Source organism: Pezoporus wallicus, unplaced genomic scaffold (assembly GCF_028554395.1).
Source record: "Pezoporus wallicus isolate ANWC-B61680 ecotype Strahan unplaced genomic scaffold, APGP_CSIRO_Pwel_v1 contig_3817, whole genome shotgun sequence".
Classification (NCBI taxonomy): domain Eukaryota; kingdom Metazoa; phylum Chordata; class Aves; order Psittaciformes; family Psittacidae; genus Pezoporus; species Pezoporus wallicus.
Genome location: NW_026635157.1, coordinates 363,718 through 379,058, shown reverse-complemented (window position 1 = coordinate 379,058; position 15,341 = coordinate 363,718). Strand labels below are relative to the sequence as shown.

Genomic DNA, 15,341 nt, shown 5'->3' with positions numbered 1-15,341 from the left:
GATCCTCTGCAAGAAGCACAGACCAAGGAGCAACAATCTCTTTGTGGCAAGACAGGTCATTCACACAGACCTTTCAGAACCAGACATCCCTCTGATGATGCTGACAACAACAGCGGGCAATCCCAACAAATACAGATGAAATCACAAGCTCCCCTCAATCTCCCTGGAGCAGAGATTTTACTTCACAATTTTAAAACAGTTTGCTGGAAGACCCCTGAGGAAACCAGAGCTGAATTACAACTTCAGCAAGGTACAAGCTTTAAATTTAAGATGCTGCAGGCAAACTGACCAACCCTTTTCTCAGGGCTGCTGGAATGTTTTGAGATTCAGAGAGGTACAGGAGGAGAGAAAGGCAGAGTGCCTGATAGACCCCCTTCTGCCACACCTTCAGCAGAGAACCGAGTCACCCAGTGTAAGCCCTCCCTTACACTCACATCTTGTGGAAGGAAAAAAAGGAAGCAGCAGCATTTATCTGAAATAATTCCCAAGCCTTCATTTTCCTTTTTTTTTTTTTTTTTCCTTTTTTAACCCCCCAGGGCACAGGGAAGGAAGGCCTCATCTGCAGAAGACTTTAAAAAGTGAAGATGTGCACCAGATTACAGGAGTATGACTGAGTGATGCTGGCATATTGAAGCCAATTAAGGTCTCTACATCTGGATTTCCATGTACTTACCACCTCACAGGCTTCTCTTTTTGAAGAGCAAATCCATTTATCAATCTACTCAGCAACAGTAGTCTTGTGAAGTGTACATGTAACAAGTCACAAGTTGTTCCATTTATTTGAGTAAATATCTGGTAAATAAAATCATCAGTAAACATTACAAAATTAAATACATTAAAAAAGCTTGCCAGTATACATAAAATTCACAAACATGTACTTCTTTTGAAAAATAAAATATGTTCAGAGCACCCTTGATATAAAATGCCTGACTAGTGTCACCTACCAGTATATGGTAGCTTATTGAACATTTTCATGGGCATTTTCCAGGAGGGAGCAGGGATCTCTTTTCTGTTCTCTTTTACAAGTAACAGAGCCCAAGTTAAGAAGTCTCCCCACTTCTCAGGGCAAAGCCATAAACAAAGACTGAAATATACTTTGCCCACTTTAACAGGAAAGGAAACTGCATTTAACTAAGACCACATCACTAAATACAAGCAGTGCTTGTAATTAATTTTGGTAGCACTGCCTTTCCTCCATGTGAAGCAGCTTTTAAATGGTGATAGACATTTCTCTGGATATCACTGCAGGCCCTTACTCAGTATAGGTTAGCACAGTTCCAATACACCATGAGGTGGAGAAGAAATGATCTGGCAAAGCATCAATCAAATAATTCTTAAGTCTACAAATTAAGCCCTTAAATTTCCCAATTCTCATATGCTGCAGTCTAAATAAGAAGATATGATGAAATTCTTCACTGGGCTGCTTTAAGAGTATTTAGAAAAATGGCAGCACGCATTTTAGTAATCTTAATTGGTACCTTCTGGTAGCAAATTTGCAAGAACCACCACTTAAATAATTTACTGTAACAAACTTCCTTCCATCCATGTGAAACAGTATTCACAACCCACTTTATAATTTATGTACAGACAAGCACAAGAAACTTGACATCCATGAGTCAAATGTACAACCAACTTAAATGTTATCCAACTTGTTGCAAGGAGAAGTCTCCTAGCTCTGTAAATTTATAAGATCTTCTGGTTCACCAAGCAGGCTTGCTGCTCCTCATCGCTAACTCTTGGATTCTTCACTTGCTTCAGTAATCCTCAAGTGAAAGTTGAGCAGCATCCAAATTGTTGATATTCTTGATGAAAAAAATTTTGACACTTAAAAAAGAACCCTTTAAACACACAAAAGAAATTCCTTGAGTCAAAACTGAATGAAATCAAAAAAACTGTGAAGAAAGACAATTATTTTAATAGAGGTCTTGTATTCAAAGTCCCATTTCCCTTGCCATGTCTTTTACAGAGTGCTACTACTTCGAGTTATTTATATACTCTTCTTTTGAGGGGGACTGAGTTTCCTCATTCCTCTTATCCGAGTTAGCAGCTCTTTGATAAATTCCTACGAAAAAAAAATTAGAAAACATGAGTAACTTTTATGATCCCGTAATGCCATGATTTTGGGTTTAAAAGAAAAAAAAAAAACATCAAGGGAAGTGATACATTTTTATCTAAGCTTTTACTGCTAAGCTGGAATTTCTCTGGCCTGATCTCCAAGAATCTTATATGCATACTCTCATCACACAGTGGAGGTGTGAATAACTAGCTTTTCCTCTCAATGAGTGAGTGTTCAGGCTAAGTTACTAGCCACCTTTCAGGCTTTTACTACACAGGCCCTTCTACCAACTGCTGAATCAAGCAAAATCTATGGCTGGATACAATGCAAATAATCAAGGATGACTTTCACAGTTTAAGCCTGCACAGAAATCCACACTCCTGCCAACAGAAGTGTTTCTCTCGCCACTCTCAATTCTGGCACCAGCCTTTTGGTTGGCTGCATACTCAGCTGGAACAGAAAGCTGATCCAGCTAAAATCTCGACTGTTTTTCCTCGTGCCCTGTTACTTTCAAAGCTGGTTCAGCTCTCCAGTGAGGCTCACCACACAGCCCCACACCAGCACTTGTGCCAGTCTGAGCCAAGGCAGGAACAGAGCCAGAGGCAGCACCACTGGGTTATTGTGAGTGAAACTCGTTGTGGAGTTCAGTAAATGACACTATTCAGAAATAAAGTATTAATGGGCCAGGTCTTTATTCACAGTGGCATTTTCCCCAGTTTCAGGAGATTTTCTCCTTTAAATTGTGGGAGAACAGAAGCTTACAATTGCACCATTATCTGAAATCCTTTTGGTATATAATTTCTCATAGCAATTGCAGATGCATTAGAAGCTAAATCACCCCCTTACTGTCACATTGGGAGAATAAGGTTTATCTTACAGTACTACATATACACCTACAAAGAGGTTCTGATCATGAAATCATTCAGCTATAAACATGGAATGCAATTACGGATTTAGTCAGCCAGGTTGATGTGAAAGGCCATGCTGGATGGGACTTTGAGCAACCTGATCTAGTGGAAGGTGTCCCTGCTCATGGAAGCAGGGCTAGAACTAGATGATCTTTAAGGTCCCTTCAAACTAAAACCATTCTATGATTCTATGAGGACAAAAAGCATGACTTCCTAGCCAAATGCTTGAGGCTAAAAATTCCAACAAACAAGGTTACCACCTAAATGGCAATACAGTACCTTTCAGAAAAGTCACATTGAATCATTACCCAAGTGCTACACTGTGCATAAGAAAATCCTCTGTAAACGTGTATTTTAATTTGAGAAAGAGGTCAGCTTTTTGTGGTGGCACCACAATCCTGGCAGGTATCACGCCAACAGAGCAATTTCATTTTCTGACAGTTTATGGACATTTATACTGTACTGCATGTACTGTTGCATCATGGCTATTGTTGCACCAACACTAGCTGTGGCTTCAACTAATAGCAGCAAAGGCAGAGAGCAGCATACACGTCAGTGTGAACTACAAACGCTCATTAAGAACCTTTCATATTCTAGCCTCCACTCCTGAACTAACTACATCAAGGCCAGTACACAATACACCTAGCGCTTACCAGTACTGCACTTGCCACGTGAACAGACAGCCTAAAGATATAATCAGAGAAGTAGATTTCTCTCCCTTCATCTACTAAAATCTGTCTTTTTTCCATATAGCCACAAGCCACTGCAACAATACCCACCCTAAACTTGTCAGAGTACAGTACTCTTCTATTCAGAGGTCAGGAAAAGGAAGGAGACAGGTTTACTTTAAAACTTCACAGCTTTCAATGCACTATGCATTGGTTCTGTGTTAGCCTTTCATCATTGTAAAGACCGGCTACATAATGCAAAACTAATGTGGCATGGTGCTGTTTGAAACATATAAACGCACTTTAAGGTTTTTTACTACCAAAATTAAATGAAGCCCTGCAGTAAAATCCTTATAGAAATAAACTCTCTAAAGTTACCTTAAAAGATTTTTACTTCAGATTAATGCAATGAGTATTGCCTTCAACAGCTCTTGCCTTAAAAAGCTATTTTCCCTTGTGAAACATCAGATTAAGAGGCACCTTTGGGAAGGAGTGAGCTGAAGTTCAGTTTTCCCCTTTGGAAGACTTTATTGTCATCTGTTAAAGCCACAGATAATCTCTACCACCTTCATTTACCACCAAGGTAGCAACAAGACACTACAACTGGGAAATACCCAACTGGTTCATAGAAGTTGAAAGTAAGAGCATTACAGGAAGGGACACGTGCAGAGTGGACAGGGAAATCCATTGTACTCTGACTGTATACATTTGGGATATCCCTGTTTGAGAGGCACCTCTGCCATCTCTCTGTCCATTTTCCCCCACAACTCAGAAGAGTTTGGAGCAAGTTTCCCTTGGATATGAAACAGGGTCAGTTGTTTTTCAGTATGACATTACAAGAAGGTAGGAGAGTTCCCCCGACACTCTGAAGCAGTACCACAAGCACCTTCTTTTGCAAAAGAACATATTTGATTGAACTTTTCAAGCAATTTTCACACTAAACTTCTTAGTGCTGCCAAAATAAAGCAAACTGTAGGGTAACCCCCTAAGCAGATCTGAGGCAATTGAGGCTATTTGTAATGAAGGGGAAGGGAGCTGTATTCATTTGAAGTAGTACATACAATAAGTGAAAATGCTTTATGCCCTCAGGAACCATGTTTCTTGAAATAAAGGTTTGCAATAAAACCCAACAAGAGCATTTTTTATGTGGCAGACATTCTACATAACCCAGTAGGGCTGTTGTGCACATCCCATGGGTGTGCAAACCACAGTATTCGTTCAGTACATTACTGGTTTAGGTATCATTTGCATCTGACACTTGTATGGAGCTGGCTGCCATCAACACAGCTGTGCTCCAGTGCTTGTGCCTTTCTTGTCTGGCAGCTCCCCATCAAGAAAAGGCAGCATTCTAGAAGAGATGCACATTTTCCTTCTTGGAGGCAGGAAAGGAGATTCACAGCATTTCAGTGAGCCTTCCCTTTATAATTAACCAACTCATCTTTATGACAGTAATACGCATCTGTTTTCTTTAAACATCACTCAAAAACTGGGGGTTTATTCCTTGTGGACATTCAAGTCAAGGCATAATAGAAGGCCTAATATCCACATCTATCTCAACCTCATACACAAAAATCATTTTACACAGCGCATTTTATTGAAATCCCCCTCTAGGAGATATGCCAAAGCTTAGCATCATGCATTTGAATGCTGATCATGTACCCATCTATGTTTAAAATAGTTCTGTAACACAGGTTGGATTATCTACTTACATATACTTATATAATACTTCATTATTCATAGAGTTTGAAAACCCTACCAGTAATTCAGCTTAAGACTCAATTTATGAATTATTCCTTGGAGGGCTACAGCCAGAAATACACAGGCCACATCTACCTTTAACAGAAGAAAAATCTTGTCCCAGCACTTTGGGGCTTGGTAAAAGGGGAGGAGGAAAAAAAAAAAAAGGAAAAAAAAAAACAAACAACAAAAATCACATCACCAAAAAAGATAACCACAAAAATATCCACAAACTCGGTTTAAATTCTCTTTACAGATTTTCTGTGAGACCACCTTTACATACAGTTTTGTTGAAAGTATTGAGAATCCTGTTAATTTATAATACAAAATCATTGTTTCTTGAAGACATCTTTCCAATCACAAAGGCAAATTTAAATGAGACAGAGACTAAATCTATAGTTCATTTGAACTCATCTATAATTGGCCATAGGCACTTTCCTTCTGCAAAGCTTTCCCTTGAATTAAAGACATTTGCTTCAGCAAAGCATTAATCTAATGAAGAATTTAAAAAAAAAAAACAAAAAACAAAACTAAAGACAACAAAGGAAGGTGAAATGATAATTCAGAAAAGGGGAGGAAATCACTTCACCTTGCTGCTTTGGAGGTGTGATTCATTGTTTTAATGAAGTCATTTGCTAGACAATGAATTCCATGCTTTCTATTCAAAGTCTTCTAATTAATTCTGGAGAATAATTAGACTTTGTCTCTCCAGATTTCTCTTCCACAAACAGTACGCATGTTCTAGGACTAGTTCTTAAACCAAAATTTAGGGTTTCTAGTCCTCTGCTTCACTAGAGCACAAAGTGAATCCTAAACCAGCTTTCCTCCACAGCTTTATTTCCCTGCAGCAAAGTTAAAAAAATGATGATTTCCTTGTCTGTTTGCCCAAGGCTATTTCCTGGAGAGAGCCTGATTAGTTGGATGTAAAAGTAAAGTCAGCCAGAAGAGCAATCTCCATAGCTACTTGGGCAACAAACTAAACAATAGCTCAAAAATGGCATCTGAATGGAAATTAGAAAGAAAAAAGGAAAAAGGGACCCCTATTGCCAAACACCTTCACTTCCACACAGGCACAAACCTGAAGGGAACTAACAAGGCACATATCTGGGAGAGCGAGGCTAGAAGCTGCGTTGTATTAGCAAGAACTGGTGCAGCAGAATCTCTGTAGCCTCACTGAACAATCCCATCAGCACGGCCTCTCCAGTGAGACCTCAGCACCATCAGTGCCCAGAGGAGGAGAATATGCATCAATTAAGCTTCTTGGTGAGCTAAAACAGTAAAAGGCACTGATTACATACCAGAAAACTTAGCTGCAGTCCAGCTGTTCTCCAATTTGGCAGCATGTAAACAAGCCCACCTTATTCTTGTCAAATCAACATGCTTATAATAGTCATAGAACCGTAGAAAGATTTGTGTTGGAAGGGATCTTAAAGCTCATCCAGTTCCAACCCCCTGCCATGGGCAGGGCTATCTTCCACTAGACCAGGTTGCTCAAAGCCCCATCCAACCAGGTCTTGAGACACTGCCAGGGATGAAGCAGCCACAGCTTCTCTTGGCAACCTGCTCCAGTGTCTCACCACCCTCACAGTGAAGAATTTTTTCCTAATATCTAACCTAAATCTACCCTCTTTCAGGTATTTTTTTGCTTAATATTGCTATAGGTATTTTAAGTTATATTCACGAGTACTTGCAGAAATGAAAACATGCAAGCTTAATTGCCTCCAACGCTGTAGTACAATGTAGGGCAGATCTCAGCAGGCACATAAACAGTTTCAGTTCAGTGAATTCAGAGTAGTTAAATGGATGATCAAGAAATCATGTTTTTCTAGAAATGCCTCTGTCTGCACTACTTTTAAATATGCTTCCTTCTTAACTTTTTCTCTACAAATTGTCCTATTTGATTTCAAATAATATGGACACTTAATACAGTTACAGTGGCTTAATAACTTACCACTCATCAGCTAAGCTGCATTAAATGTCTATGAGCTCTTAGGTTCACCCAGATCTAAATCAGTACACTGCACTGAGGCTTTTGGACACATCTTTAGTTAGTATTGCTACAAAAATGTACTTTTTAATCTAATCATAAGGCAGTGTATTGCTGCCTTATATTTATATTAAGAAAAAACAGAACACAACAACAAAAAAGGACCAAAACCAAATAGTGATATTAACTTGAAATAATTTGTAACATAGTAGGGCCAAAAAAATATATTATCCATCAAAAGTTTAGAGATTCTATTTCAGCAGGGTTGAGCTTTTTATTCATGTCTATATATTAAATACACATTATCTGAAGGCATAACCAAAATAGTCACAATCCTGTTATTTGTTCCAACTACGAATTAAGCTTAGGGAAGCATATAGTTAAATGCTCTCTACCTTTCTCAAACTTAAGCGTTAAAAGCTGCTGAAATAGTTTGGCCACTGAAGTAACTATCAGTGACATAAATCTCTGTCCAAATTCTCCAGAGAATATGCACAACAATTTCACATTTTTTGTTTGGAAATCATAAGGGAAATTGTTATTAATTACAAGTTACCAGCAAAACAACTTTCTTCAAGGATGCAATTTCATCTACTTTTTCTCCCATTTTGCACTAAATAAAAAAATTATACTAACAAAATGGTTTAGATAGATTTAATCCTGCCTGAGTGGGAGAGATCTCCAGCCTATTTGCCTGAAGCTTTGTGTATTTCTATGAGGAAAGACCGAAACAAAGGAACTCCAAATCTAATTTATCTCATTCTCATCAAATATTAGTTATGTGCAGGCATTGTGTAGCTCAGCTGCATCTTTTAGAGTCAGTAAACATAAAAATTGCCCATTCACTGGATTTCTCTCCCATAGCAGTTTAACAGGCTATTATCCATTTTTCCTGTGGTAACTTTGGCAGCCCCACTATCAGGAGTTTTAATTCACATCAGACACTAATACTTCAGATTTTCTCCAAAGCCCAGTCCATATGGGTGGTCTTGCTGCTACCAATAGCAGAGATACAATAACATAAATTTAGCTTTCTTCAAAGTATGCATCTTGACAAAACCTCATTGATTTCATGGCCACAATGGCCTTCCTATTCTAAATAGAGAGTCTGTTGTCAAGTATCAATACCCTATCATCAGGATTACAGATTAAATTTGTTACCTTCACTGCTAACATGAGACTTAAAATTCCCTGTAACCTACATTAAGATTCTTCATCAGTTAGAACCAAGGCAGAAACTTGACAAAGGTCTGAGTGGGATTTTCCACAGGCAAAACATGGCACTGAGCGAAGCAGTGGCACCTCTGGCATATGGGTGATGCAGAAGGATGCTGCTGCTCCCTGCTCCTTTTTAACCACAAAAATTCAGATCCAGAATTTCGTTATGGCACTAATTCTTCAGACAGAACACCCTTTAAGTTGTGCACTCCTAAAATGAACTTCTCTCACATCAAGCGTTACCTTATGTCAAGCCTACATGACATGTACCATTTTTGAAGTAGAAATGTAGTTACAGAAGAGAGAAGGGGAAGCATAGTGAGTGTAAACTGTCCGAAGAATACTGCTAGCACTGTTTCATTTTGCACAGTAGGAAGACGACCATCACATGTCAAATCATTGCTCACATTTGAGATCCCAAAGCCTATGCCTCAAGTCAGGCAGAAACTCAACTTCTCTTCAACAAGCACAACTCAACCACACAAAAAAAGGAGGTTATGGCTGAAGTAAAATGATGTCAAAAATAAGTACAAGTCACATATTACAGTAATTAACACCAATAAACACACTGGGTTTGTGTGGTTTTGTTTGGGGTTCTTTTTGGGGTGTTGGAGGGCTTTTTAATTATTACGTTTGTAGAAACAGCCAAGTTGGCAAATGTGCCTAGAAATTATTTTTAGTCTCTGGCACATTTTACAAAACTAATTTTTAATGACTGAATGATGCATCAGTTGCACTGCATATAAATCTTGATTAGGAAATCAACATTTTAATTTAAGAATCATTCATGTAAACTTAAACAGCACCCGAAAAACATACCAACTGTGCATGCTTTCCTGAATAACCTTTAGTTGCCTTATTTGGGCAAGCTATATGACTCTTTACAATAAGATTCCCACATTAAGCATATTTCCATACAAAGTGAAATAACAGCCATAACTGCTACGTTAAAAAAAATGCTTTTAACATTTTAGAGCACATTTAACAGCCTATTTATCTTCCCTCAGAAGAAAGACTTCGTAGCAGTTTCTCATACATTACTGACAGCTATCGTCTTTGGCCAGTTTATTAGACAATGAGAATTCCTTCCACCTTTCAAGTGACCTGAATAACTCTGCTTCTTCTGATGAAAAGTCAATCCAGAATACATGCAAAAATCCCTCAGTCTTTCCTTAACCATTATGCTAAGTGGAAGGCAGTAAGCAAAACTTATTTACAACACACATTAGGATTTTTAGAGGGTTGTTTGGGGTTTGCTTTGGTTTTTGTTGTTTTTTTCAGGGTTTTTTTTTTGGTTTGCTTTGTTTCGTGTTTTTGTTTGCTTGCTTTTAAACAGATGAGGTCAGAGCTTCAAGTTATTAAGCTTTCTACCTGCTGTACTATTTTTCCTTATGTTCTGAAGAGCAGAGATGACATATTACATTCTTCTCCAGTTAGGGATTACTGCCATTTGCAAACTGTGTAACTCTCAATGCTAAAATCCCTAGTGTACTTGGTTGATTGCATTTGACTGGTCAGGAGAAATTCCATCAGCTCACATTCATCCACCACAAATCTTCCAGAAAGCCCTTCACAAACCAATTACCTCAATAGTTTTGAATGGTCTGAAAATACAAAAGGATTTCAGATTTTCCAGACAAGGTGCAGATCCTCATATAGCAAGCTTGAGCTAACTTAAGGCTCTTCTTAGTCCACATATGGCAAATAAAAAAAATAATAAAAAAAAAAATCACTATTTTGAAGTGGCCTAAATCACTAGTCATGCAGTATTAGTGGGCTTATCATAGTACAGATGAAGAAGAAAAGCTGCTGTTGTGAAAATAATCCTGGGAAATTACTCCCCTTTTGGTAACTATCGTCTCAGAAGAGTGGATTAAATACTCTACTTAACTTGGCTATCTCAAAAGATTGTCAAGGAAGATGGATATGCTTCCAGGTAAAGGAGCTGCCTCCATCCCATCAGCAGAGGACTGAACAGACAAGTCACAAGTTCAGTATTAAAATGTCACTCTGATCCAATTGCCTTCAGGGCGGTAAACTACACGTGTCCGGGATGTTGTTTCCTGTGAGCTGCCATGCCAACTTAATTACCAGCACAGCATTTCCTGCAGTTCTATGACCAAGGTTTCCAGTGGAACACTCACTGACATCTATCATGCACCCATGTCACAGCTTGAAATTTATCCTTGCATTAAGTGTCCAGCTTCAGAGCTAAGAAAAATAATTCATATTACATTTTCAGAGGCTGAAAGGGGTCATCTGTAGTGCAGCATTACAACAGTGAGACAACTGAAGACTTGATTTTTTGGCCTGTCATCATGATGGAGGTAACGTGTGTTACCTGCTGTGAAGAAATCAAGGTACAACACAGACCAAGATATAGAAGCATTACCATGCTAGTCTTTCTGGGTCACTTCCCTGCACTGTCAAAAAGTTAGTGCCAACAACTGTAATAGCAATTCTGGAGAATTTTCCCAGTCTACCACAAAAAAAAAAATTTAAAAAAAAAATGGAAAAGCCCTGAAGAAAGTCTCTGATAAACAGAGAAGTGTCTATTTAACCATACCAGTGGTTCCAACAGCCTGACTACCCTAAGCCCCAATAGTTTAAGTAGCTACAGCTGTAGATGTTACAAAGGAAGCAAGCTATGTGCAGCCTTGTTTCAAAAAGACAAATGCCTAGCTTCTAAGTCATGCAGAGCTGAAAGGTTCCTGACTAGAAAAATCCTGTAAGCCAACCACACCAAGTACTATACAAAAGCCACAGGTGGAAAAGCGCTGACTCTATAAATCGAACCAAGAAAATGTCGCACAACCTAGGGGTTGATTTTATTGGGGTTTTTGGTTTGTTGGTTGGTTTTTACAATGATTCCAAGCTTTTCTTACAATATTTCCAACCCAAACGATTTTATAATTCTATGATTTACTCCTCCTAGTAAGCACACATTACTATATAAGAAGTAAGCTATACTGGCACTGGACACATTACTGAATATTCAAGTTGAAAATGGAGTGCTCAAATCCTGCTAGTTCATGTTATCCCACAACTGTATTCAAGTCTATTCACAAAAACAATTAGCTGAGCTTCATACCTATGTAACAGTTCCCAGAACAACCAATTTTACCATCAGAGATAAAATTTAATGGCTTCACATTGAAGAGCACACAGTCCATCTCTCAAGTTGATGTTTCATGCAAATATAGTAGGGTTTTAACCATGTGATAAGAACTGTGTTTAGTACTCTTGTAACATGACAACTTTCAGTGTGGGTAAAGTAAAATCAAGAACATTACGGAAGACAATAGCTACTTCAGCTGGAATGATCAGGAGCTCCTCCACAGGGCCCAATCCTGTTCCTACTGTAGTGAAGTGACAAGAATAAACATTCCCAGGATAAAAACCCCAAGCCCATCAGTTCTCTATTAATATTCCTGTATTTACTTTATCATCAGTATAAGAAAAAAAGTTACTTTAGCTTGAACATTGCTACACTTTCCAAATATAAGTAGTATTTAAGAAAAGTCTTTTTACCTCTGTTGGTTTGTAGCAATCTACAAGAGTTTCCTAGAAGCAAAACATGAAAGTGTCAGTTCCAATACAGAATAACAGTGAACATAAACAACTCTACAGTATAAAAACTGGCAAGGGAATGGGGAAAGAAGAGGAGAAGGAACCAGGAATCACTGGACTATGAAACTACTGAAAACCTAGCATTATAGCAAGTCACCTTCACTCCCTACCTAGATGGATCAGAATAATTTGCAACATGAGAGAAATGATGGCTTCTTTCTCCAGGCTGGAAGTTATAAAACCCCCCTGTTGAAGAAAAATGAATGAGAATCCAAGAACATTTCTTCCAGGAATACACATGTGAAAAGCAGCTTTCTGTGAGCGCACCACAGTCTTTGTGATGCAGAAATACAGACCTATAGGCCTTTGCTAGTTTGTAAGCTAGGTCAGGTGTTCCTGGCAGCCCAGCTGCAGCAGCTTGTTTAGGCAGAAGCAGCAAAGTTATTTATGAATGCTGAGTAAATAGAGTAGAGCCATGTGTCTGGGCAGTGGGCACTGAGAAAAGGGTGCCAACAGGCACTGCAAATCAGATGCGGTGCATTTAAGCACCACAGTAATCACCTCCCAGAAGTGAGCCGAGGGCAAACCACGCACAGGTTTCCTTCCTTCAATGCATCTGAAAAGATTATAAACAGAGACCCTCATAATCGTTTTCTATCTTGAATTAGATATATGTATCTCTATTAAGACAATGATGTTTCCTTCCTCATTCTTCCCTTCATAAACTTTTACCTCAAGCAGAATTCAGAGAATTGGAGAGTTGGTTTGAAGGGTTTAATTTCAGCTGACAGTTTCTGAATTTCTCTACTAATACCTGCATCTGACCACCTTATCCTTTCCTCAAGCTTTTAGGCAAGTTACCCCATATAACTCAATGGGCTCCAAATCCTAGCTGGTATAGACAGAGAAATAATTTCCAGTTTTTCATTTCATATACTTGTAAAAAGTTGAATGAATCTAATCTGTCTCAGCATATCTCCCTATATTACTGGATTCTTTGAACTCTTATTTACTCCTGTTATCACCTACCTTCCAGACCATTTTTAGCCTAAAGGATTTTGATTACCTTTTTACAGTCCAGTAAATTATGCTAAACTCAGATCTAGGAACCTCTCAGTTCTAATCAAACACAAGATATGGACCCAGATGCATTAATTCAGCAACATTCTGATTTGAAATTAGGATATAATATTACCTGTAATTTGAGAGCCCTCTCCTCTTCATTGGCTGCATCAAGAAGGTCATCAATGTCAATTTCTACATCTGGCATCTCTTCTTCCTGAAAAGCAAAAATTCCCACATAGTCGATAGAGATATATATCCTTTAACTAACTTCAAAAGCAGCCTAGTGATAGCACACATAACCCCATCTGCCTGCAGCCAGGCAAGAAGGAAATCAGTAAGGGAAGGTGGCTTGATTCTTTGCTCCAGGGCCAGCAGAAAACCAAGCCCTGACCACACAGGAGGTGACAGCTCTTAAGCAATCCTTCCATCATAGCCAGGGGTTGTGTTACTGACCCATGCCCAGCAGCACAAAGTCATGCTATTCTCACAGTACTGGGCAAGAGGATGAAAGAGAGCTACTGGAAGAAGGAGATAAAAGCTGCAGCAATCCATAAACTTGCTTTGAAATCATTCTTGATTGGACTGTTTATTTTGTTTGAAGGAAGATCTCCCTTGCTCAAAGTTGGCTTACAAAGATGACATACATCCTTGTAAGCCACATACATTCCACTAGAAGAGCTCAGATTTCCAGTGAAGTGCAAAATCTAAAGCATAGAATATTTCAGATAATTTTTTAATCTCCACTACCCATACATTTCTGCTTCTGCATCACCATCACATCAGACACATTGTTCCCCGAGTTAGAGCAGCAGTCCACATATTTTGAAGGATCCCTGAGCTCTGGAATCCCAAAAAGAATTCATCCACAGGTATCACCATTCATTGCATTCACAGTCTGTTGGCCATTATTTGCATTTTCACAACATAAAATGCACTTCAAAATGGTAAAAGCGGCACCTCACTATGCATACAAAACACTCTGGTCTCAGGCTCTCCCCTTGTCACACAAAGTCCCACCCTCACAGCGGCCTCAGTGCCACAGCCACATGGCTCCTCTGCTTCCCCTGCTCCATCCAAGCCAATGCATGGGCACTGTGAGTCTGCCCTCTCACAAGTACACTGTCATCGATCAGCTCACCGGCGTTGTATCACCTTAGCACTTCCTGAATGAAAACAGGGACCTGAAAAAAAGCCTCCAAAGGGAAGGCTGGATTTGAGAGCCAGGGTTAAGCAACAAGACCAATATCCCCAGCAGCAGCTATTTAATTGTACCTCAACAACATTTTTCAAGATCCTTTAAAGAAGCATTTTGACAAAAATGTGATGGGCCCAGCAATCTGCAAAATTTTAACAATAGTGAAATCATTTAACATCTCCAACAGCAACTGCCACCAAAATCACTTTTCTACTGGATAAGAGTTCAAACATTAGCAAGGAAGGTAACAAATTAGCCCAAGTTAATCTAGCAAAAGTTAAGTATCAAAGTGCCAAATACTTGTATCAGCAGCTCCAGCTAAAATTCCAACTGTTCAACATTTATTTGGATATGAGGAGGAAAGAGAAAAGTTATGATGATTAAGGTCCCCATTTCCCACCTCTGAAGGAAAGCGTACAGAAATGTGATAAAGCAGCCATGCAGGCCAATGAATAAAAGTACACAAAGCACATCCTTTGCCCAAAGCAGGTTCACTCTTTGTCAGCATGCATTTTAGCCAGAAAGGAAGTGTGAGCATTTGCTGAGATGAATCATAAAAATACTAGCTACTGTAACATAATCTGGCAATAAGGCAGCTCCTAACCTAATGCTATAGGCTCATTAGCAATTTCTACATGAGGGGAAGAGTAGAGAAGTCTTCCACAGACTATAGAGATACTCAGTAAAAGCCACTAGATTGGAAAGGATAAATATTAATCCCTAGCAGTGGTACCCTTAGCTTACTATCCCGATGCTACTAATTAGCATATCACACTAAGAACCAGAAATTCCCCAAATAAAACAGTAAACCTCCTGAACATTTTATCTAAGCAGCTCATTAAAAATACTATTGAGATAGGGTGCCTGGACTTACCACCGTTAATACTGGAAATACATTAAAAGACACATCCATGGACCTGCCTTTGTGTGCTGAGAA

General features: G+C 38.9%; 1 protein-coding gene across 1 annotated transcript in view; it reads right to left on the bottom strand.

Annotated features, from left to right (window-relative positions):
• Positions 1–753: 753 nt before the first annotated feature.
• The window catches only part of PPP1R14C (protein phosphatase 1 regulatory inhibitor subunit 14C), a 54,207-nt gene continuing 39,619 nt past the window's right edge, over positions 754–15,341 (bottom strand). The window contains exons 2-4 of the mRNA XM_057405657.1: positions 13,340–13,423; positions 12,106–12,138; positions 754–2,062 (exon numbers count right to left, since the gene is read on the bottom strand). Of these exons, the coding sequence (XP_057261640.1) occupies positions 1,988–2,062; positions 12,106–12,138; positions 13,340–13,423 (192 nt within the window). The 3' untranslated portion in view covers positions 754–1,987. The remainder of the gene's footprint in view (positions 2,063–12,105; positions 12,139–13,339; positions 13,424–15,341) is intronic.